The sequence below is a fragment of the Chiloscyllium punctatum genome, chromosome 6 (genome assembly GCF_047496795.1).
Source record: "Chiloscyllium punctatum isolate Juve2018m chromosome 6, sChiPun1.3, whole genome shotgun sequence".
In the NCBI taxonomy this organism is placed as follows: Eukaryota; Metazoa; Chordata; class Chondrichthyes; order Orectolobiformes; family Hemiscylliidae; genus Chiloscyllium; species Chiloscyllium punctatum.
Window position 1 is genome coordinate 16,051,171 of NC_092744.1, and position 23,688 is coordinate 16,074,858.

Consider the following 23,688-nt stretch of genomic DNA (forward strand, 5'->3'; position numbering starts at 1 on the left):
AGAAAACATGCTCTAAAAGTTTGGTAAAACATTTTACCCTACCCTACAATACTGCACAACAATTACTGGTGTCTGCTACGTGATGTTCAAGTTATTAATACAAAAGTTATGTATAATAGACAAAAACAACCTGCATTAAAAAATCTGCCATAGCTTCGTGAAACATTCCAAGGTAGTTAATCTGCTTCAGAGGATAAAAGAAATTGGCACTGAGCCACATCAGGAGATTTTAAGACAGGTAACCAATTTAAAAAAAAATTCAAAAAGGCAGACTTTTTAAAAATGACCTGTGGGAGGAGAGGGAAAAAGAGACTTAGAGTCATAGTCATAGAGCACGGAAACAGACCCTTCAGTCCAACACATCCACGCCGACCGGACATCACAATCTGACCTAATCTCTTTTGTTTTAATTTATTCATGGGACAAGGGCATTGCTGGCTCAGCTGGCATTTATTGCCCATCCCTAATTGCTCAGAGGGCAGTCGAGAGTCAATCCCGTTGCTGTGGGTCTGGAGTCATGTGTAGGCCAGACCAGGTAAAGGTGGCAGATTTCCTTCCCTAAAGAACTTTAGTGAATCAGATGGATTTTTACAGCAATTGGCAATGGATTCATGTTCATCATTAGAACCTAGCACTTTACTTTGTGGGTGGCACAGTGGTTAGCACTGCTGCCTCACAGTGCCAGAGACCCGGGTTCAATTCCCGCCTCAGGCGACTGACTGTGTGGAGTTTGCAATTTCTCCCCGTGTCTTCATGGGTTTCCTCCGGGTGCTCCGGTTTCCTCCCACAGTCCAAAGATGTGCAAGTCAGGTGAATTGGCCATGCTAAATTGTCCGTAGTGTTAGGTAACAGGTAAATGTAGGGGTATGGGTGGTTTACGCTTCGGCGGGTCGGTGTGGACTTGTTGGGCCGAAGGGCCTGTTTCCACACTATAAAGTAATCTTTACATTGCAGTACAGGTTCTTCAGCCCTCGATGTTGTGCCGACCTGTGAAAGTAATCTGGTGCCCATCCAACCTAAACCATTCCATTATTATCCATATGTATGTCCAATGCCCATTTAAATGCCCTTAATGTCAGTGAGTCTACTACAGGCCATTCCACACCCCTAATATTCTGAATAAAGAAACTACCCCGATATCTGTCCTAAGTCTATCTCCCCTCAATTTAAAGCTATGTCCCCTCGTGTTAGTCTTCACTAGCCAAGGAAAAAGACTCTCACTATCCAGCCTATCTAACCCTCTAATTATCTTATGTCTCAATTTAAATCACCTCTCAACCTTCTTCTCTCCAATGAAAACAGTCTCCATTCCTTCAGCCTTTCCTCGTAAGATCTTCCTTCCATACCAGGCAACATCCTAGTAAATCTCCTCTGAACCTTTTCCAAAGCTTCCACATCCTTCCTATAATACGGTGACAAGAACTCCTTGCAGTATTCCAGGTATGGTCTTACCAGTGTCTTGTATGGCTGAAGCATGTCCTTGTGACTCTGAAACTCAATCCCTCTACCAATAACTGCCTACACACCACATGCCTTCTTAACCTCTGAATCCAAGTTCCACCATCTGCTGTGGTGAATCCCCAGAATCCCCAGAACATTTCCTGGATCACTGGATTAACAGTCCAGTGATTAATACTGCCAGACCACTGCCTCTCCAATTTGCCAGCACTTGACCCATATCCCTCTTAAACCATTCCTATTCATATATCCATCCAGATGTCTTTTCAAATGCTGTAATTGTTGCAGCCATCTCTGGCTGTTCAGAGTGAATTGCAATTTAGGGTGTAAGTAGTTGAACCTTGGGTTAGCACTGCTGCCTCACAGTGCCAGAGACCCGGGTTCAATTCCCGCCTCAGGCGACTGACTGTGTGGAGTTTGCACGTTCTCCCCGTGTCTGTGTGGGTTTCCTCCGGGTGCTCCGGTTTCCTCCCACAGTCCAAAGATGTGCTAGGTCAGGTGAATTGGCCATACTAAATTGCCCGTAGTGTTAGGTAAGGGGTAAATGTAGGGGTATGGGTGGGTTGTGCTTCGGCGGGTCAGTGTGGGCTTGTTGGGCCGAAGGGCCTGTTTCCACACTGTAATGTAATGTAATCTAATCTAATCTTAACCCCCAAAATCTTCTGAACTCCATGCATGGTAAATTATTGGAAGGCCAATGTTATATTCCATAGACAGCCAACATGCAACTTCTATTATCACCATTGATTGATTGGTATCAGTCATGTCCAAAACACTCAAATAAAACCAATCTGAAACAAGAATAGAAATTGTTGGAGAAACTCCACAGGTCTGACAGCACCTGTGGAGAGAAAGTAAAGTTAACATTTCAAATCCAGTTTTGCTTCCTTGGAACAGAAACTCCTATACACTTGTTACTTTCCAGATATCGTTTAGCACCAGAGCATCACTTCCCTGATCAGTTCAATGACGTTTACACTGTGGTGAAGTACTTCCTACAGCGAGATGTCTTGGCACGATACTCGGTGGATCCAGCTCGAGTAGCGGTGTCAGGAGACAGTGCTGGCGGGAATTTGGCTGCTGCAGTAGCCCAGCAGGTACAGTTACAAATACAGTAATAGCTTGTGACTGGTCACAATACATTGTGTTTTGGATGTGCTTAAATGATGTTGAAATTCATTTCATTAAATGGGAACATTATTTTCCCATGGCTCCTGCCAAGTGCTGCTTTTGTTTGGTTTTGAATCATAAAGAAGGAAGCCATTCAGTCCATTTTCCACCTGAAAGGAACTGTTCTGTTAGTCTGTATCCACTCCTACACTATGGCCCTGAATGTATCTTTTCCAATTCCGTGTTTGGGCTCGGTCTTTGGAATACAGATGGTGCAAAACTGAACATGTTCTGCTGCTCACTAATGGAACCGGTTCATAGAATGTTTACAGCACAGAAAGATGCCACTTGACCCATCGTGTCCACACAGCTATAATGAGCCCAGTCATTCCCACTTTGCAGTTTGGTCTGTGGTTCTACAGGTCACAGCTGTTAACGTACACATCCAAACAACTTTCTCAATAGTTTGAGAGCTTTCATCTCTATTACCATTTTAGGCAATTAATTCCTCTCCTTGACGCCCTCAAGGTGAAAAGACTTTTCTTTAATTATCTTCTAATTCTCAGACAAATTACTATAAATCTATGCCTGATGGTCACTGACCCTTCTGCTAGGTTACATTGGTCCATCATATCTACACTTATCAAGGGCTCCCTCTATCATGCACATCAATCAAATTTCCTCTCTACCTTCACTGTTCCAAGAAGAAATGACCTGAATCTATCCAATTTTTTCCTCATGGTTGTATTTTACCAGTCTTGTATACATCTCCTGCACCCTCTCTAGTGTAATAGCATTCTTTCTTTCTGCAATGAAGTGATCAGCTTTTCACCCAGTACTGAGGTTGTGTAGACCCACAGAGTTTGTAGCACAGAATGGACTTGTTGGTCACATTCTTGTGTTGCTCTGCTATCACCCCTGGGTATGTGGAAGGCAGGGAGGCAGTTTGTATTGAGTGAGACATAAAGCAAAGACTTCAAGTTACTTAATTTCATGTTGTGCAAAGGAGAAGAGGAAGCAACATCAACTTGGAGATAATTACCACCATAAGACAGTGCTATTGAGTGTCTTTTGCTATAAATTGTTATCAGTTCCCATCTTTCCCCTGTTACTAACACAATGTTCTACCTCCATGGTAGCTAATCCAGAAAGTCTATGTAACTTCCAACAAGGAGTGAACATTGTCCAATAATATGAAGGTCAGAAAGGATCCAAGAAAGATTGTTCTGAGAATGGGATAAAATTGTGTTGGATTAAAGATACAAGTCACCATAGTCCTACTGGACCATTGGGCTATGCCCCCATTTGAGAGAGATGCTTGGTGATGGTTTAACCTCATGACACCTCCTGCAAGGGAAGAGGTTGAGAAGGAGAGTCCTTCATGGTTACCTCAGCCATTGCAAGAATTGTACCCATGCTGTTGGAATCATTCTGTATTACAAACTGGCTGTTGGAAAAGGGATGTGGAAGAGGTGGAAGTATAAATCCTTGATTGCTACCAGTGTGGGACCAGGAATAGAAACCATTGCATGCAACTCGTTGATAGGGGAGAGATGATACAGGAAGTCCATCAGCTGTGTCAGGGTCTAGAATAGGTCAAGATGGACAGGGAGGGCAGCACTGCTGTCTCGCAGCACCAGAGACCCACCCTTGGGTGACTGTCTGTCTGTGTGGAGTTTGCATATTGTCCCGTTGTGTGCGTGGGTTTCCTCTAGGTGCTCTGACTCTTTCCCCCCCCCCCCCCCCCCCCCCCATCGTCCAGAGATGTGCAGGTTAGGTGGGCTGGCTATGGTAAAAGACCTGTTGGTGGGGCACCTGTGTAAGATGCTCTTCAGAGATCAGTGCAGTCGAGGGGCTGCATAGCCTCTTTCTGCACTGTTGGGGTTCTAACGTGCTGTTTATGATTTTGCTAAGAGCTGCTTTGTTACTGTGGTTGCCTTCACTTTATCATCAGGGACACTATCAACATGAACAATCACATTATTGTTTGTTGAATTGAATTGCAGCTGTAATGAACCCAAGACAATTTTTTGAAATAACTTTGTACTGTTTATAGGCTTTACATTTAAAGAAAAGCAAATAAACAGAAGAGTTAAAATGGGCGAGACAGGCTTAAATAAAAATGCCTCTGCATTGAAAACCAGCTGGCCAGTTAATTCGCCCCCAGCATCGAGACATACAGAGACACATAGAGACACAATAGAGTTAGTGATATGCCTCAGTCTAGATTAGCTAAAGTGAAAGCAGAAAATCTTGGCGATGCTCAGCAGGTCCTGTCTCTCTCTCTCTGCCTCTCTCTCCCCCACAAATGCTACCAGACCTGCCAAGGGCTGAGTTTTAAGACCGTAAGACATAGGAGCGGAAGTAAGGCCATTCGGCCCATCTAGTCCACTCCGCCATTCAATCATGGCTGATGGGCATTTCAACCCCACTTACCCATATTCTCCCCGTAGCCCTTAATTCCTTGTGACATCAAGAATTTATCAATTTCTGCCTTGAAGACATTTAGCGTCCCAGCCTCCACTGCACTCCGCGGCAATGAATTCCACAGGCCCACCACTCTCTGGCTGAAGAAATGTCTCAGCATTTCTGTTCTGAATTTACCCCCTCTAATTCTAAGGCTGTGTTCACGGGTCCTAGTCTCCTCACCTATCAGAAACAATTTCCTAGCGTCCACCCTTTCCAAGCCATGTATTATCTTATAAGTTTCTATTAGATCTCCCCTTAATCTTCTAAACTCCAATGAAGACAATCGCAGGATCCTCAGCCGTTCCTCATATGTTAGACCTATCATTCCAGGGATCATCCATGTGAATCTCCACTGGACACGCTCCAGTATGTCCTTCCTGAGGTGTGGGGACCAAAACTGGACACAGTACTCCAAATGGTGCCTAACCAGAGCTTTATAAAGTCTCAGTAGCACAACAGTGCTTTTATATTCCAACCCTCTTGAGATAATTGACAACATTGCATTCGCTTTCTTAATCACGGACTCAACCTGCATGTTTACCTTTAGAGAATTCTCAACGAGCACTCCCAGATCCCTCTGTACTTTGGCTTTACGAATTTTCTCACCGTTTAGAAAGTAGTCCATGCTTCTATTCTTTTTTCCAAAGTGCAAGACCTTGCACTTGCTCACATTGAATTCCATCAGCCATTTCCTGGACCATTTCTCCAAACTGTCTAGATCCTTCTGCAGCCTTCCCACTTCCTCAGTACTACCTGCCTGTCCACCTAACTTTGTATCATCGGCAAACTTCGCTAGAATGCCCCCAGTCCCTTCATCCAGATCATTAATATATAATGTGAACAGCTGCGGCCCCAACACTGAACCCTGCGGGACACCGCTTGTCACCGGCTGCCATTCTGAAAAAGAACTCTTTATCCCAACTCTCTGCCTTCTGTCAGACAGCCAATCCTCAATCCATCCCAGTCGCTTACCTCGAACACCATGGGCCCTCACCTTGCTCAGCAGCCTCCCGTGTGGCACCTTATCAAAGGCCTTTTGGAAGTCTAGGTAGACCACATCCACTGGGTTTCCCCAGTCTAATCTACTTGTCACCTCTTCAAAGAACTCCAACAGGTTTGTCAGGCATGACCTCCCCTTACTAAATCCATGTTGACTTGTTCTAATCCGACCCTGCTCTTCCAAGAATTTAGAAACCTCATCCTTAATGATGGATTCTAGAATTTTACCAACAACCGAGGTTAGGCTAATTGGCCTATAATTTTCCATCTTTTGCCTTGATCCTTTCTTGAACAAGGGGGTTACAACAGTGATCTTCCAATCATCTGGGACTTTCCCTGACTTCAGTGACTTTTGAAAGATCTCAACCAATGCCTCCGCTATTTCCTCAGCCACCTCCCTCAGAACTCTAGGATGTAACCCTAGGAGATTCATCAATTTTAAGACCTTTTAACTTTTCTAGCATTTTTCTCTTTTGTAATGGCAACCATACTCAACTCCGCCCCCTGACTCCCTTTAAGTGTTGGGCTATTACTCATGTCTTCCACTGTGAAGACTGATGCAAAGTACTTAAGTTCTCCTGCTATTTCCTTATCTCCCATCACTAGGCTTCCAGCATCAGTTTGGAGTGGCCCAATGTCTACTCTTGCCTGTCGTTTGTTTCTTATGTATTGAAAGAAACTTTTACTATCATTTTCTAATATTACTGGCTAGCCTACCTTCATATTTGATCCTCTCCTTCCTTATTTCTCTCTTTGTTATCCTCTGTTTGTTTTTGTAGCCTTCCCAATCTTCTGATTTCCCAGTGCTCTTGGCCACTTTATAGGCTCTCTCTTTTTCTTTAATACATTTCCTGACTTCCTTTGTCAGCCATGGCTGTCTTATCCCTCCCTGGATAATCTTTCTCTTCTTGGGGATGAACCTCCCCTTAATTTTACAGTGTCCTCAATTTTACCCACAAACTCCTGCCATTGTTGCTCTACTGTCTTCCCTGCTAGGCTCTGCTTCCAGTCTATTTTCGTCAGTTCCTCTCTCATACCGTCATAATTACCTTTATTTAACTGTAACACCATTACATCCGATTTTGCCTTCTCTCTTTCAAACTGCAGACTGAACTCTACCATATTACGATCGCTGCTTCCTAAGTGTTCCCTTACTTTAAGAGTTTTTATAAAGTCTGGTTCATTACATAGCACTAGGTCCAGAATAGCCTGTTCCCTTGTGGGCTCCATGACAAGCTGTTCCAAAAAGCCATTCCTGTAAGCATTCCATGAATCCCCTTTCTTTGGATCCACTGGCAACATTATTTACCCAGTCCACCTGCATATTGAAGTCTCCCATGATCACTGTGACCTTACCTTTCTGACATGCCTTCTCTATTTCCTGGTACATGTTGCGTCCCTGGTCCTGACCACTGTTAGGAGGTCTGTACATAACTCCCACTATGGTTTTTGTGCCTTTGTGGTTCCTCAATTCCACCCACACAGACTCCACATCATCCGACGCTATGTCATTCAGCGCCATAGATTTAATTTTGTTCTTAACTAACAAGGCAACCCCGCCCCCTCTGCCCACCTCCCTGTCTTTTCGATAAGTTGAAAACCCTTGGATGTTTAACTGCCAGTCCTGACCCCCCTGTAACCATATCTGTGATGCCTACCACATCATAATCATTCACAATGATTTTGTTAACATTTCAATCACACCTCAGAATGCAGAACCCACTCAGTGGTTTATCAGTTTAGAATATGTGATAAAGGCTGAAGTGAGGCTGGAGTCTAATAATCTCTTGATTAGAAACTGAATTAAGTTTGGTCTATAGCTTGACTTAAACAACATTGGGATTAATTATTTACTAGATTTCAGTGATGAGCTTGTTAAATTTAAATTTATTATTCCATTTCAGGTTTGCAGTTTTTCTCACTGGGAAGTGATTAAGATTGTGAAGTAATATTGTACAAACATATCTCTATGCTAACATCTCTTGTGTGGTTACCTTGGATACTCATTAAGGGGATATTTTGCAGATCCAGGAGGACCGAGAGGTTCAAGTTGAGATCAAAGTTCAAGCATTAATCTACCCTGCACTTCAGACCATCGACTTTAACACTCCTTCCTACCAGCAAAATGAGAACATGCCAATTCTGCCCAAGACCTTAATGGTCAGGTTTTGGAGTGAATATTTTAGCTGCAACAAGTCGCTGCTGAACAAGATGATGGCCAACAGCCATGCCACCCATGAATCGAAGGGCCTGAGCAACTTTGCAAACTGGAGCGTCCTCCTGCCGATGGAATTCAGGAAGCACTATTCATACATCCCACCGGGTGGCGAAAACGCAGAGCTATCCGGGAGGGTTCCTGGGGTGTTTGACCCAAGAGCTGCTCCCTTGCTGGTGGGGGATGAGAAACTCCGGGCTCTGCCGCGGACCTACATTGTAACCTGTGAGTATGACGTACTGCGGGACGATGGGGTCATGTATGCCACAAGATTGAAGGTGGCAGGGGTCCAGGTCACACACGAGCATTACGAGGACTCCTTTCATGGTGCCATAATGTTCAACACGTGGCCAACCGATTTTGCAATTGGCCAGAAAATGATAAGCCATTACATTGAGTGGCTGCGAACGAATTTGTAAATAAATTGCCACCCCACTGCAACCCTCCCAATCCCCCAAATACACCCCCTCGGCATCCTGCAAAAATCCTGCAGTGCCTCTTCCATACCTGCAAATTCTTGGCAAATGTTTCTGTGTTTTTGCTGCCCACACTTATTTCCCCCATCTGTATTTGGTGTTAAACATTATGGAAATGCACTTGGTCAGGGCCTGTTATGACGTTCAATGGCAGACCTAAAGGAATGTAGGAGATTGTCATTCGCTTATACCTGAGCATGGAGACCTGGTCTATGGGTGTGACCATTCAGCCCACCCAATACCAAGATCAGGGGAAAAAGGTGGATGCTACTCAATTGGACCTCACTGCTTTGCGTGTTAACTGCCCCTACCTCCTGCCCTAATGTGGTTCATCCTTCAAGGTGAAGCCTTCCTTGCCCATCATCTGGCCTGTAGAGCTGAGTTGCGGTGGTTACTGAGGTGACGTCTGAGGCCGTTATGCGCTCAAAAGATTCTTCTTCCAGCAGGGTGTGGAACCACAGAAGATTAAGTTTCAGGTCAGTTGCTTGCTTGTGATCCTCTCCTCGTGCTCTCTGGCTCTGATTTGGACTAGTTTGTGAAGGAAACTGTGAGGCATTTGTAGATTTTGAGTGAGGTTCTCTGGAGACTTGAAGTCCATATCAGTCAAATTCCTCAGTGAAGTGTTTAGAATGACCTTGTAATGTTTCCCCCTTAGAACACATCCTAGATCTCCTCCAGGTTAATTTGCTTTGTTAAGTGTATAACTATTTACGAGACCACTCCTGGACTGGACTTGGTTTATTCTTTAATACTCATTGACAGGATGAAGGTGATGCTGGCTTGGCTAGCATTTATTGCCCAGAAAGCAGTTAATATTCAACACATTGCTGTGAGCCTGGAGCCACCTGTAGGCCAGACCAGGTAAGGATGGCAATTTCTTCCCGATAGCATGCTGTTGTACCAAACTCTGTTTGAAATGCTCTGCTCAGTCCTAGCCTGATAAGCTTTTTGTGTGAGAGAGTTGTAGATTTCCACGACTGTTTTGTGTGGAGAGGTGCATCTTGCCCTCTGGCCATGAATTGTTAGGTTCTGCCCATCTTCTAGACTTTCCCACTTGTGGAAATGGTTTCTCTATTAAATCCTATAATTGCCTTTAATGAATTAGATCTTGTAAACGCAAGGGTCAGAATCCCAATCTATCTGCCTCAGTTTCTTAATTTAACCCCTGAAGTGCCTAGTGGTATTCTGCTGTATTTTCTGCAAATCGAATATATGTATTTAAGGGGACAGTCCCCAGAATTGGTGTCTGTACCTTGAACAGATCTACTTGCAGATCAATAAAGCTGTGAAATGATTTTGTTTTGAAAATTTTACTATATTTTTTGGTATGAATATTTCTGGGTGTTTACCTGCTAAAACCATATGGTCTGATCCCTAAAACCAGTCAAATCAGAAATCAGTCTTTGTACTTGCTTATCCTCAAACCAATAATTAATGCTCCATTCTGTTGTATATTGTCTGTTCTGGCTCTGTAAAACAATAGGACAATAATCAAGTGCCATGTGATGTATTTACCCTGTCCTGTGTTTACACACTGACTGCATAACATGAAGGAAAATGTTATATCTTGCTCTTTGTATTTCAATGTGATAAATAAAATTTTGTGTTTAAAAACAAGCTCTTTTTTTTTCCATTTTTTGAGTTTGAGTATATTGTTATCCTGATACTAACCTTTTTTTGGTTGCTCTCTTGAGGTGTGGGTGTTGCAGGCTGAGCAAGCATTTATTGCCCGTTCCTAATTTTAAAAGATTCGTTCACAGGATGAGGGCATCACTGGCGGATCCTACAATTATTGCCCATTCCTAAGTTAAAAGTCAACCACATTGTGTTGTGGGTCTGGAGTCGCATGTAAGCCAGGCCGGTTAAGCATGGCGATTTCCTTCCCTGAAAGATATTAGTGAACCAAAAGGTTTATTTTTGCCTGACATTTGATTCATTAATTCCAGATCTGTATTGAATTGTAATTCCATCTGCTGTGGCAGGGTTTGAACCCAGGTCCCCAGAACATTACCTAGATCTCTGGATTAACAGTCCAGCAATAATACCACTAGGTCATCACCTCCCCTTATTTATATAAATGATTTTGATATGAGCAAACGAGGTATAGTTAGTAAGTTTGCAGATGACACTAAAATTAGAGTTGCAGTGGACAGTGAAGAAGGTTACCTCTGGTTATAACAGGATCTTGGGCCAATGGGCTGAGGAGTGGCAGATGGAGTTTAATTTAGACAAATGTGAGGTGCTGCATTTTGGAAAGCAAATCTTAGTGGTAAGGTTCTAGGGAGTGTTGCTGAACAAAGAGACCTTGGATTGCACGTTCATAGCTCCTTGAAAATAGAGTCTCGGGTAGATAGTGAAGAAGGTGTTTGGTATGCTTTCCTTTATTGGTCAGAGTATTGAGTACAGCTGTTGGGAGGTCATGTTGTGACTGTACGGGACATTGGTTAGGCTACTGTTGGAATATTGTATGCAATTCTGGTCTCCTTTTCTGTCAGAAGGATGTTGTGAAACTTGAAGGGGTTCAGAAAAGATTTACAAGGATGGTGCCAGGGTTGGAGGATTTGAGCTATAGGGAGAGGCTGAACAGACTGGGGCTGTTTTCCATGGAGCGTCGGAGGCTGCGGAGTGACCTTAGAGGTTTATAAAATCATGAGGGGCATGGATAGGATAAATAGACAAAGACTTTTCCCTGGGGTCGGGGAGTCCAGAACTAGAGGGCATAGGTTTTGGGTAAGAGGGGAAAGATATGAGAGACCTAAGGGGCAACTTTTTCACGCAGAGGGTGGTACGTGTATGGAATGAGCTGCTGGAGGAAGTGGTGGAGGCGAGTACAAATACAACATTTCAAAGGCATCTGGATGGGTATATGAATAGGAAGGGTTTGGTGGGACTAGATTGGGTTGGAATATCTGGTTGACGTGGACGAGTTGGACTGAAGGGTCTGTTTCCCTGCTATACATCTCTATATCTCTATTCTTGACAAAGTGGAGGAGAGCTGCACTTGAACTGCTACAGTCCATTTGCTGTCGGTAGACCCACGATTAATTCTCTAACATTCCTTCCCACAATCCATTTTCCTTGGAACTTCCTTCTCTTCTTTCCATTTCCTATATAACTACCTCTTTGACCAATGTTTTGCTCACCCCAGTTAATCACTTCTTTTAATGCATGCTAGGAAGATGTACCCATCAAAGAATGTTGTTGCAAAATTATGGTTTGTTTTATTTTTATTTCAGAAATGCAATTTATTCATTAAAAAATTATGTACATTGTAACTAATGCAGTTCAGTTCTGTACAGTCCTTGCATATTGAGGAGAAACAAACATTAGAGCTTGATTTTCCTGATAGTTTAAACAAACAAACTGATATAAGATACTATTTATATGCATTTGATGCAGCAAGAGGTGCCTGAATGCACCCCATTGTACTTTGGCCAACAAACCTTAGCTAGTGAACTCTTTGCAGATAGGTTTTCCAGATCTATCCCCTATGATCTCTAACCAACATTATCCATTTTGTTTTACATTCCAAGTTAAGCTCACTTGAGATGTGGTGATCCTCCGGTTAAACTACCACCAGTTGTGTTTCTGAAATGATAAAACAGCTCTGTGGTCCTCAGACTATGGTGACTTGATTTTACCTTCGTACACACGACAACATATTGTCTGATTTGTATTCAAATTTGTACACATTACAATATCCTATCCTAACATGTCTGCATTATATTATCTAATCAAATTAATGCATGTTCACAGATACTGACTATAAGCACATACTTTCCGATTACCCAAACTTTTTACTGTTCTTTCATTTTCATTCACCATACAAACTTGATGCTGAAGTAAGGTGGATCAAACTTATTCTGAGGTGATGCCCATTCTGATTAGATGATTACTTTCTATACTTAGCATAAACGAACTTTAGTCCTGAAAAGTAACTCCGGTTACTCTGTAAGTGTAAGAATCACTAAGGTTTGAGCAGCAGATAAAGCTAGCTGTTTCGCACTGCTGATGATAAGTAGAAATGCAAGGAACTCAGATGTTTATTGAGCAGATGGAGGCCATTTTTTCCATCCTGTCAATCAAGATCCAACTACACTTATCCTTACATTATTTATCTCTTGGCCCATAGCCCTGGTGGCTATAGCAACACAAGAGAATATCTAAATATTATTTAAATGTTCGACCACCTTTTCAGGCAGTGAGTTCCAGACTGTCACAAACCGCTGAGGGGAATATAAGTGTCTTCGACTCTTCTCTTAGTTGCCTTCCTCTTGTCTTTAAATCTGTGCCCTGTGATTATTGAATGCTGTTTGCCTCTAACAGGCGCTGGAGTTAAGCCAAAATACATCCTGCCTGCTACATGAATGAAAAAATGCGGCAGACAAATTTTATAGGCATCATTACACCGAATATATAGGCTGTTTGTCCCAAACAATTGGTAGATTGTAACAAACAACATATCCCTTTGGCTGCTCACAAAAAGCAAGATCCTGAATATACCCACCCAGCCTGGTCATCTAACAGTCACAACGCCACACCAATTAGATGTGATTTTGCGATTGAGTGGCATTTGCTAAATAATCCTGAGTTTGCAAAGACTAATACTGACAACGAATTTAGGCTTGTCAGCTGGTCTCAGTGTGGTCTGCTTATGTGTAATGGAAACTCAATACATTAATGCACAGAGCTCTGTTCTTTGCAGATAGAACAGATACAGACACTGTGCCTGTTCTAACTCCATAAAATAAATGACAGCCATTCTCTGGTTCATTTCTCAGAGCAATGTCTTGACCAATCAGAGAGGAGTTACTCAGTATAAGACACCCTTCCCCCCCCTCCCCCCACCCCCACAAAGTGTCTGACCTGCTATTGTAGCCAGAATACGTATATGGCAGCAAAAACTGAAAGAAATGTGGATACTGGAAATCAAAAACAGAAATTGCGGAAAAAGTGAGCAGGGTCTGAGGAAGAGTCATTGGGACCTGAAATGTTAACTCAGCTTTTCCAGCAATTTCTGTTTTTGTTTGCATACCTATATGGCAGCTCCATTTCAGATTCGGTTAAATGGTGACCCTCAGGATATTGCCAGTGGGGATTCTGTGTTGGTGATACCATTAAATATTAAGGGGCAATGGTTACATGCTCTTTTGTTGGAGATGGTCAGTGTCTGACATTTGTGGAATGATTGTCACTTGTTTGCCCAAGCCTGGACATTGTCCAAATCTTGTTAGATTTGGCCATGGACTGCTTCAGCATCCTAAGTCACCTTGAATGGTGTTGAACATGATGCAGTTATCAGTGAACCTCCCCACTTCAGATCAGATAGTGCAGGGAAGGTCATTAATAAAGCAGCTGATGATGTTTGGGCCAAGGACACTTTGAGCATCTCCTGCAGAGATGCCAATTGGATACAAAATTGGCTTGATGGTAGGAGACAGAGGGTAATGATAAAGAGTTATTTTTTTCAGACTGGAAGCCAGTGACCATCTGTACACCACAAGGATCGGTGCGGGGTCCACTGTTTTTTGTTATTTATGTAAACGATTTGGATGAAAATATAGGAGGCACGATTCGTAAGTTTGTGGATGACACCAAAATTTGTGGTATAATGGACAGTGAAGAAGATTATCTAAGATTACAAAGGGATCTTGATCAGCTGGGCTAGTGGAGGGAGGAATGGCAGATGGAGTTTAATTTAGATAAATATGAAATGTTGTATTTTGATAAGACAAACCAGGGCACTACTAATCATTACTGGTAGGGCTTTGGGAGTGTTATTGAATAGAGAGACCCGAGAGGTGCAGAAACATAGTTCCTGCAAAAATGGCATCACAAGTAGACAGAAACGGTGAAGAATGCTTGACTTCACCAGTTAGAGCATTGAGTACAGGAGTTAGGACATCATGTTACAGTTGTCTAAAAGATTGGTAAGGTCACAAATGGAGTACTGTGTAGAATTCAGGTCACCCTGCTATAGGAAGGATATCATTAAACTGGAAATGGTGCGATAAAGATTTACAAGGATGTTACTATGACTGGAGGGTTTGAGTTATAAGGAGAGGCTGTATTGGGTGGGACCATTTTTCCCTGGAGTGGCGAGGGCTGTGGGGTAATGCGATAGAGGTTTGTAAAATTATCAGGGAAGGAGGTAAGCTGAATAGCTAAGGTTTTTTTCCCCAGGGTAAGGCCATCTAAAACTAGAGAGTATTGGTTTAATGTGAGAGGGGAAAAGATTTAAAAAGGGACCCTAAGGGCTACTTTTACATGTAGAGAGTGCTACGTATATGGAACGAGCTGCCGGGGGAAGTGGTGGAGGCTGGTACAATTACATTTAAAAGACATTTGGACAGGTACATGGAAAGGAAAGATTTAGAAGGATATGGGCCAAACACCAGCAAATAGGAGTAGTTCTGGTTTGAAAAATGGTTTGACATGGATAGGATGGGCTAAAGAGTCTGTTTCTTTGCTGTATGACTCAATGTCTTAGACCTGAGATAACTGACTTCCAACAACCACAACCATCTTCCTTTTTGTCAAGTATGGCTCCAAATGGTCAAAAGATAGGACAATGCTGATTGTTGTAAATTTATTACTTGAGCTTGATACTTGATAAGTGATCAGTCAACCTAGGTCACTTATTCAGAAGGGGCAGAGTGCCCACTGTAAGCAAAAACTTTTTTTGCTGCTCAGCTTCAGATAATAGGCAAATAATCCTACGTGAGAAAAACAGGAACCCAACTCTCTTCCCTTTCCTTGCATCACAACTTTCTTCCAATGGAGATTGCTTCCAGGGCATAGGTCACCAGCTCTCACACACCAGCTTTTCTGATTATCCAAAAAAACAGTTCATTCCTTTGAACTGATTTAAAAACTCTTAAAATACTTTACAACATTTTGAAAACTATTAATAAATTCTCCAAACATTTTATAGTAATTACAAATTGCCCTTCCTGTTAATGCTTCCAGGTCAAAGAATGGTTCAGGTGCCATAAATGGCTTGCTTTCAGTTGAAAGCCTGGAATAGTAATAAATGTGATGGTATCTCTTTTTTTTTTCCAGTCTTTGTTTTTTTTTGGTTCATTCATTCATTAGCTATTAGTAGCATAGACAGTGCTAGTATTACTTATTCATCAATAAACTTCTCTGAATAATATTAGAGAACCTAATGGGCTTTTAAGACCACAAGAAAAGGAACAGGAGTAAACTGTTCAACCCCTTGAAATTGGACAGCCATTCAATAGGATCATGGCTGGTCTGACAATCCTCATGTCCACTTTCCTGTCCTTTTCTCATGACCCTTAATTCACCAACTGATCAAAAATCTATCAATCTCAGCTTTAAATATACACAAGAACTCTTCCCCCACAGCTGACTGTGGCAAGGAATTCTAAAGACTCTCAACTCTCTGTGAGAAGAAATTCCTCCTCATCTCAGTTTTAAACTGATGCCTAGTTATTCTGAGACTATTCTCTCTAATCTGAGACAATCCCATGAAAGGCATTTGCCCTGTCAAGCCCCTTACGAAACCTTCATGCTTCAATAAGATCACCTCCGATTTTTCTAAACCCTAGTGAGCAGAGTTCAACCTGTCTGACCCTTGCTCGTTTGACAATCCCTCTATACTAGAGACTATCCTACTGAATTCTGAACTGTCTGTAATGAAATGAATTCTTTTCTCAAATCAAGGGTCCATACTGCTTACAGTACTCCAGATGTGGTCTCACTAACACCTTTTTAATTACAATTTAGAAGTATCACAATTGCCACTTCTGGTGTTAATATTTAATTACAAGTTCACTTAATGAGTTGTTTTGAATCTTTCCAGAAACCCGTGATGAAATTTGCACTCATATCTCTCTATCACTTATCATTAATCTAGTAGCATAATCACTGTGTTCCTGAAGTTGTTTTATCAAGTTCTTTCCACATGCTATGACACATCTCTGAAACAGATGAGAGTTCCAACCAGACTTTCTGACTCAGAGGTGGAGACATGACCATTGTTGACAAGAGTCTTTGTTTAAACCAGCATCCTGATACCCGATAGATTCTTCAAAATTAACTTGTTCAGATTTGTTTTGACACATCCCTGAAGCAGGTGGGACTGGAACGTGAGCCTTCTAACTCAGTGTTCAGGACACTACCACTGTGCTACAAGACACTTACTATGCAGCCATACCTTTGAACTAAAAGTCTATCCATCTTTAGCTGTTAAGAACATGGGTATAGCATTAGGTAATTTAGTTGCTATTCCAGATCAATGGAATTGTGGGTGTTCCGAAGTTCTAAAGCCAGCTGCACTTGCAATACAAAGCATATTTGATTTCAAATCTTTTCATGGTCTTGACAACCTAACATTTACTGATCACAAATTTTATTAATTAGACTAACATCTACTATCCTTGAATTCCATACTTTGACCATGCTTTCTGTGACATTAAAGGCTTCTTTAACTCCTCTCCTGAATGGCTTGGCTCTGCTGTGTGACTTCTTGTTCGAATTACTCTCACTCAAGATGGTAGGAGAGATTCTGTAACTGGCCTCATTATGTCTGTGTTGGTGGATCAAAAGTAAGCCAGCGGTTACTGTTAGAGTCATAAAGTCACTCACAACGGAAACAGACCCTTTGGTCCAACCAGTACGCACCAAACATGTTCCCAAACTAAACTAGTCCCACCTGCCTGAGCTTAGTCCATATCCCTCCAAACCTTTCCAATTCATGAATTTACCCAAATGTCTTTTAAACATTGTAACTGTATCTGCATTCACCTGCAGTTCATTCCATATGTGAACCCCTGTTTGTATATTAAAAAAATTGCCCATTTCCTTTTTAAAACTTTCTCCTCCTACCTTATTTTGAACTTTCCACCGAGGGAAAAGATCCTTGTCATTCACCTTATCTATAACTATCTTGATTTTATAAACTTCAATAAAGTCACTCCTCGACCTCCAACACTCCAGTGAAAAAAGTCCCAGCCTTTCCAGTCTAGTTTTATATCTCAAACTCTCCGTTCCCAGCAACGTTCTGGTGGACCTTTTCTGAACCCTGTCCAGTTTGATAATATAACAGGGTGACCAGAACTGCACACAGTACTCCAGAAGAGGCCTCACCAATGTCGAGTACACCTTCAACATGACGACCTAACTCCTATACTCAGAGGACTGAACGAGGAAGGCAAGCATGCTAAATACCTTCTTAACCACCCTGTCTTCCAGCAGCATGGGTGTGTGTGATCTAAGATGCGGGCAGAAATGGAGGGGGGTTGGGGGGGGAGGAATTGGGGAATCTGATTTGTTGTGCTTCATAGTCAAATATCAAAATGCCACTCCCCCAAAAGGATTATACATGGATAATAGCCACATGGTCAAGGTTCATGAAGGAATGGTGACCACTGGCCTGAAGCTAATGTTTAGGTATTTCTGATGGCCAGAGCAGAGGTGGTTTTATTCAGTTTCTGCTCATATCTGGTGCTGCCAGTCAGTACCCAGAGTGAGAAGAATTCGACTAGCTTCACTAACTCTAAAACCATTGAAATTGCTGAAAAATAAAGAAAACTGCCTTTATCGCAAGCATTTTTAAACTCATTGAGGATGTGAGCATCACTGACTTGGCCAGCATTCACTGCCCATCCCCAGTTGCTTGGAGAGGAGTTAAGAGTCAATCACATTGCAGTAGGTCTGGAGTCATATGTAGGCCAGACTGGGTAAGGACAGCAGATTTACTTACCTAACAAACATTAGTGAACCAAATGGTTCTTTTCCCACAAGAATTAGTAATAGTTTCATTGTCATCATGAGACTCTCAATTCCAGATTTTTATTGAATTCAGTTTCTAAGGTCTCCTATGGTAGGGTTTGGTCCTCAAAATATTACCTGGATCTCTGGATTATTAGTTTAATGATAACACCACTCGGCCATCACTTGCCCTCATGAATGCATGATTTGGAGCCAGAAATATTTAAGAATTCACAAAATCTAAAACACATGTATTTGGGTTTTTGAAGAAATATTGAGTCCCTGATTAAAAGTTAGTAACAGTTGGTCGTTTACAGAGGTGACACAGTACATGTTGCTGCTTGAAGCTAGTCATGTGATATAACAAGTTTCTTCATTTTGGCTTCTGGTAAAATGGCTTCTCATCATTCTACCATTTCATTTGATGACATCATATCAAAAACAGCATATAACCTCTGTTCCTTCTTCCTTCCTAGACCGAAGGTGGTTTACCCACACTTTGTTCTTGTTAATTTCTTCTTGAATGCTGGTTCCTCTCACATCTCCAGTTCCTCATTCTCTCTAATTTGTAAAAAGACCGTTTGCTTAGTTTACAATGAGTTCTGCTGCTGAGTAATGTCTGCATTTGAGAAACGGTAGGCACTATTCTACAAGACCATGGACAGAGAAGCAGAAGTAGTCCATTTGGCCCATTAGATTTTCTCTGCCATTCAGTGACGTCATGGCCTGATAATGTTCAAGTCCACTTTCCTGTAACCTTTGAATTAAGAATCTATCTATCTCAGCCTTGAATACACTTAATGATCTCATCTTTGCAGCCCTTTGTTGTAGAGAATTCCACAGATTCAATTGCCTCCGAGTGAAAACAAAATCCTCTTCATCTCTGTTTTAATGCCCGAACCCCTTTTTCTCAGATTCTTGGATTCTTTTTCTAAGATTCCTTCTGGTCCTTGACTCTTCCACAGAGGAAATAGCCTCTCCACATCTATCCTGTCAAGAATAATATTTGTTTCAGTAAAGTATCCTTTCATTCTTCTAAACTATCTCCAGCGTCTGCAGATGTCACTTTCTCTGTACCCACAATCACCCTGGTAAACATTCTCTGGATCCTCCAATCCCTGTATATCTTTTTTTACATAAGACCAAAATTATTTACAGTATACTAGCTAAGGGCTATCTGATGCTCTGTATAGTTTTAGCAAGACCTCCCTTTCTTTTATAATCCATGTCCTTTGAACTAAAGTCCAACAGTCCCTTTGCCTTCCCTATTACCTGTTGAACTTGGATGCTTCTATTCCAGTTGTCAAGCTTGTGCCCATTCACTTAACCTGTCTATATCCCTCTACAGAGTCTATCATCCTCCCCACTTGCCTTACTACATACACTTCTGTCATTTTTAAACTTGGTGATAGCACATTCACTTACCTCAAACAAGTCTTCAATATATATCATAAATAATTGTGGCCCCAGCACTCATCCTGCCGTACTCTACTAGTTGCAGTTTGCCATCATGAAAATGCCCCTTCTATCCCAACTCTTTGTATTTCATTAGTTCGCAAATCCTCTATCCATACAACACTAAATGCCATGTTGTTTTCTCTTAATCAAAGCTCTTACTAAGTTCTTTCTCAAATACCTTTTGGAAATTCAAGTACATTACATCTGCTGATTTTTTTTAACCTAATCTGTTTGTTGCCTCCTCAAAAAATTCTAATAAATTTGTCAGGCATGAAATTTCCTCTTCATGAAGGCTTGTGGGCTCTACTTGATTATATTATGTATTTGGGCATCAGCTGATGCCCGAAACGTCGATTCTCCTGTTCCTTGGATGCTGCCTGACCTGCTGAGCTTTTCCAGCAACACATTTTCAGCTCTGATACTCCAGCATCTGCAGTCCTCACTTTCTCCTCCTATATTATGTATTTATAAATGTTTTGCTATTACATCGTCTATAACAGATTGTTACATTTTCCCATGTCATGGATCACAAAGTGTCTCCAAGGGGTTCTTCAGATTCGGTTAAATGTAGTTAAGAGAAGACTTGACACCAGCCATTTGCTTAAACATGAACACTTATGAAGTAATAGCAAAAAAAAAAGAAAAAGTGAGGGAAAATAACAATAAGTCTCGCACCCTCTGCCCTTCGAGGACCCCTCAATCGATGGCTGGTCTTGAGGCTTAGGTACATTCGCAGCACTGTTCACGATTCCAGTCTAAGGTGAAGTCCAATGACTTGGAACAAAACTTTCTCTCTCTTATACAGTGTAACAAACGGCAAGTACAGAAAAACAAATGGATTGTGCTGTCTTCAGCACGTACAGGAATGCCCATCACAGGACTTATTCAAGGTCATGCAGCTGTCAAATATCATCAACCATTTTAGCCCATCCTATGCATCCCAATGACAGCTATGAAGCTAACTGGCCAATATCTTTTTGTAATTTTGTCTCCCACCTTTTTTTTGAGTAAGAGTGTTACATTGGCAGTTTTCCAATCCTTTGCAACGTTTCAACAATGTAGGGATTCCTGGAAGATTACTATCAGTGCATCCATGATCTCCATAGCTAGTCCTTTTAATAACTAATGATGTGTCCCATCAGGTCAAGGAGACTTATCATTCTTCAACGCTGTTAGTTTCTTTAGTGATACTGATTGCTTTCATTTCCTTTCCTCTCTGACCCCTTCAATGTTGGGTATTTTTGGAATTTTATTTGTTTCTTCTATTCGAAAGACTGGTGTAAAATATTTATTTCACACCTCTGCTATTTCTGGGTTTCCCATTATTGCTTCATTTTTGACAATTCATTTTGGGATTTGGGGATCACTAGCTGGGCTATTGTTTATTGCCCAGCCCTAGTTGCCCATGAGAAGGAGATAGTGAGTTGGCTTCTTGAATTGCTATGCATTTTCTTCAAACATTTATCAAAAACGTAGCTATCTTATTTATATACTACTTACTTGGTTACTCACTAAAAAAAATTTCTCTTTTTTTATTATTTTTTGGTCATTTTCTGTTGGTTTTAAAACTTCTGCAATCCTTTGGTTTACCATTCATTCTGGCCACATTGTAAATTTTCCTTTCAGTTTGATGCTGTCCTTAACTTCCTTGGTTAACCATGGTTGGGTTAGCCCTTTCTCGAATCCTTCTTCCTCACTGGGAAATGTGTTTCTTGGTGAGTCATTAACGTTTTTTTCTTAAATGCCTAGCAATGTTTGTGAATTTGTCTTTTTTGCCAAAATCCTTTTGCAGTCTGCTCCAACCAACTCTGCCTTCATTCCTTTGTAAGTGTCCTGATTCAAGTTGAGCACAATTATTTCCAGCCCAGGTTTCCGACACTCAAACTGAATGCTAAATTCGACAATGTTATGGCACTGTTTCTGAGGGGAACTTTTCACCTGAGACCATTACTTTACCTGCCTCATTACACATTACCAGATCCAAAATATCCTGAAACTAGATGAATCCAGAATACACTATTCTAGGAATCTGTCCTGAACAGACTGTATGAATTTCTCTTTGTGACTAACGCTGCTAATTTTACTACAACCCACTTGGGAAAGTACAGTAATTCTCAAGCTCCACAATTCTTGAGGTTGACACAAAAATTAATGATTTAATCCCTCAAAACATGCAAAGTCCTCTACTTACCTGTCTGATGGAATCAGTTAACAGAAAACACTGGCCATGTTTCTGTATTAAACAAGCATTGCTATTGATTACAAATACATAAATTCTAATCACAAGTAAACAGCTATGAACTATCAACAAATGGCTCTACTAACTAAAATTCTAATCACTTATTAAATCCACAACACACACAAACAGACAAGACAAAATATGATGGTTTTATGGGTAGAGGGAAAGTAAATGTGGAATCATAGTTCAATAGCACCAGCCCACAGCTTTTGACTTGATTTGATTTATTGTATAGTCACATGTACCCAAGTACAGTAAAAGGTTTTTTTTTGTGAGCAGTACAAGGTTATGGCTGCACAGGAGGTGCACAAAGCAAGATCAACATTATTTGAAGTTAGAGAGGTCCATTCAGCAGTCTAATAACAACAGGGAAGAAGCTGTTCTTGAACCTGTTGGTGCATGTGCTCAAGCTTCTGTATCTTCTTCCTGACAGAAGAGAGTATTACTGGGGTGGGAGGGGTGTGTGATGATGTTGGCAGCCTCTCCATGGCAACGAGAAGTATAAATGGAGTCCATGGATGGGAATTTGGCTTCCGTGATGGCCTGAGCTGTGCTTTTCACTGAAGTGTTGATTTTAGCTTGCCAGGGGTTTCTATTCTTTATTCTCCTTACAGCAGGTTCCTTCACCTCTTCCCAGGAGGCCCAGACCAATTAGTACACTAATTGCAAAATCTCTTAGTTCTTGGTTAAAGGCAACAATTACAGCAATTGATTGGAGAAAATGACTGGCCTTAGGCAGAGACAGAGAGACGCGACCTGCCCTTCCAGAAGTCTGGAAGCTTCTCAATGTGTTGTTCACTCCAACTAGCTGTTCAGTTGCTCAGGAACCAATCAGCGAGTTGTTGTCAGGCTGATGACCTTTGGTACCAACGTCTGGTCATAACAGCTCAAACCAATCGGTTGCGAGTTGCTGGCAGAATTTCACTCTGTATGCATCCTGGTGCTGAGCCAGTTACAAACAGCTCCCCCTACTGTCTGAAGAAAGTAGCCATGTAAACCATACACACAATCGGTTTCATTATCTTGTTTTTAGTAGTGCAGCAATTCCTGCCACAATCCTTGGTTTTGACACAATCCTTTCTCCATTTCATTGACAATCAAAAATACAGAAAATAAAATGGTACAACCTTTACAATAATCTACTGAAAACTGAAGTCAGCCATGATTAATGTACAGCCTTTTTTACATGGCCTCCTTATTGTGCGATTTATGCTCTGTCCCACAACAATCAGATAGTTCCATCAGTGTCTTCTTCCCCTTGTTATTTCGTACCTGTATCCATATGGATTCTACATCAGCTGATTGAAGTGCATTTCTGCCTGATGTATGTGTTCCATCACATGCACCCCGTCACCCTATCCCTTCTCCCAGTCCTTTCAAATACTCCTGAATATGTAGTAGTCAAGAGTGTAGTGCTAGAAAATTACAGCAGGTCAGGCAACATGCGAAGAGCAGGAGAATCGACATTTCGGGCATAAGCCCTTCATCAGGAAACCTGAAGCTTTGATTGCCTTGCAACCATATCT

The 23,688-nt window shown here is 41.6% G+C and overlaps 2 protein-coding genes across 2 annotated transcripts in view; one reads left to right on the top strand and one right to left on the bottom strand.

The window, feature by feature from the left end:
- The window catches only part of aadac (arylacetamide deacetylase), a 70,481-nt gene extending 60,141 nt beyond the window's left edge, over positions 1 to 10,340 (top strand). The window contains exons 4-5 of the mRNA XM_072572059.1: positions 2,384 to 2,555; positions 8,062 to 10,340. Of these exons, the coding sequence (XP_072428160.1) occupies positions 2,384 to 2,555; positions 8,062 to 8,670 (781 nt within the window). The 3' untranslated portion in view covers positions 8,671 to 10,340. The remainder of the gene's footprint in view (positions 1 to 2,383; positions 2,556 to 8,061) is intronic.
- LOC140478744 (cysteinyl leukotriene receptor 1-like) overlaps positions 1 to 23,688 on the bottom strand; it is an 87,847-nt gene that overhangs the window by 15,306 nt on the left and 48,853 nt on the right. The gene's annotated exons all lie outside the window — the stretch shown is intronic.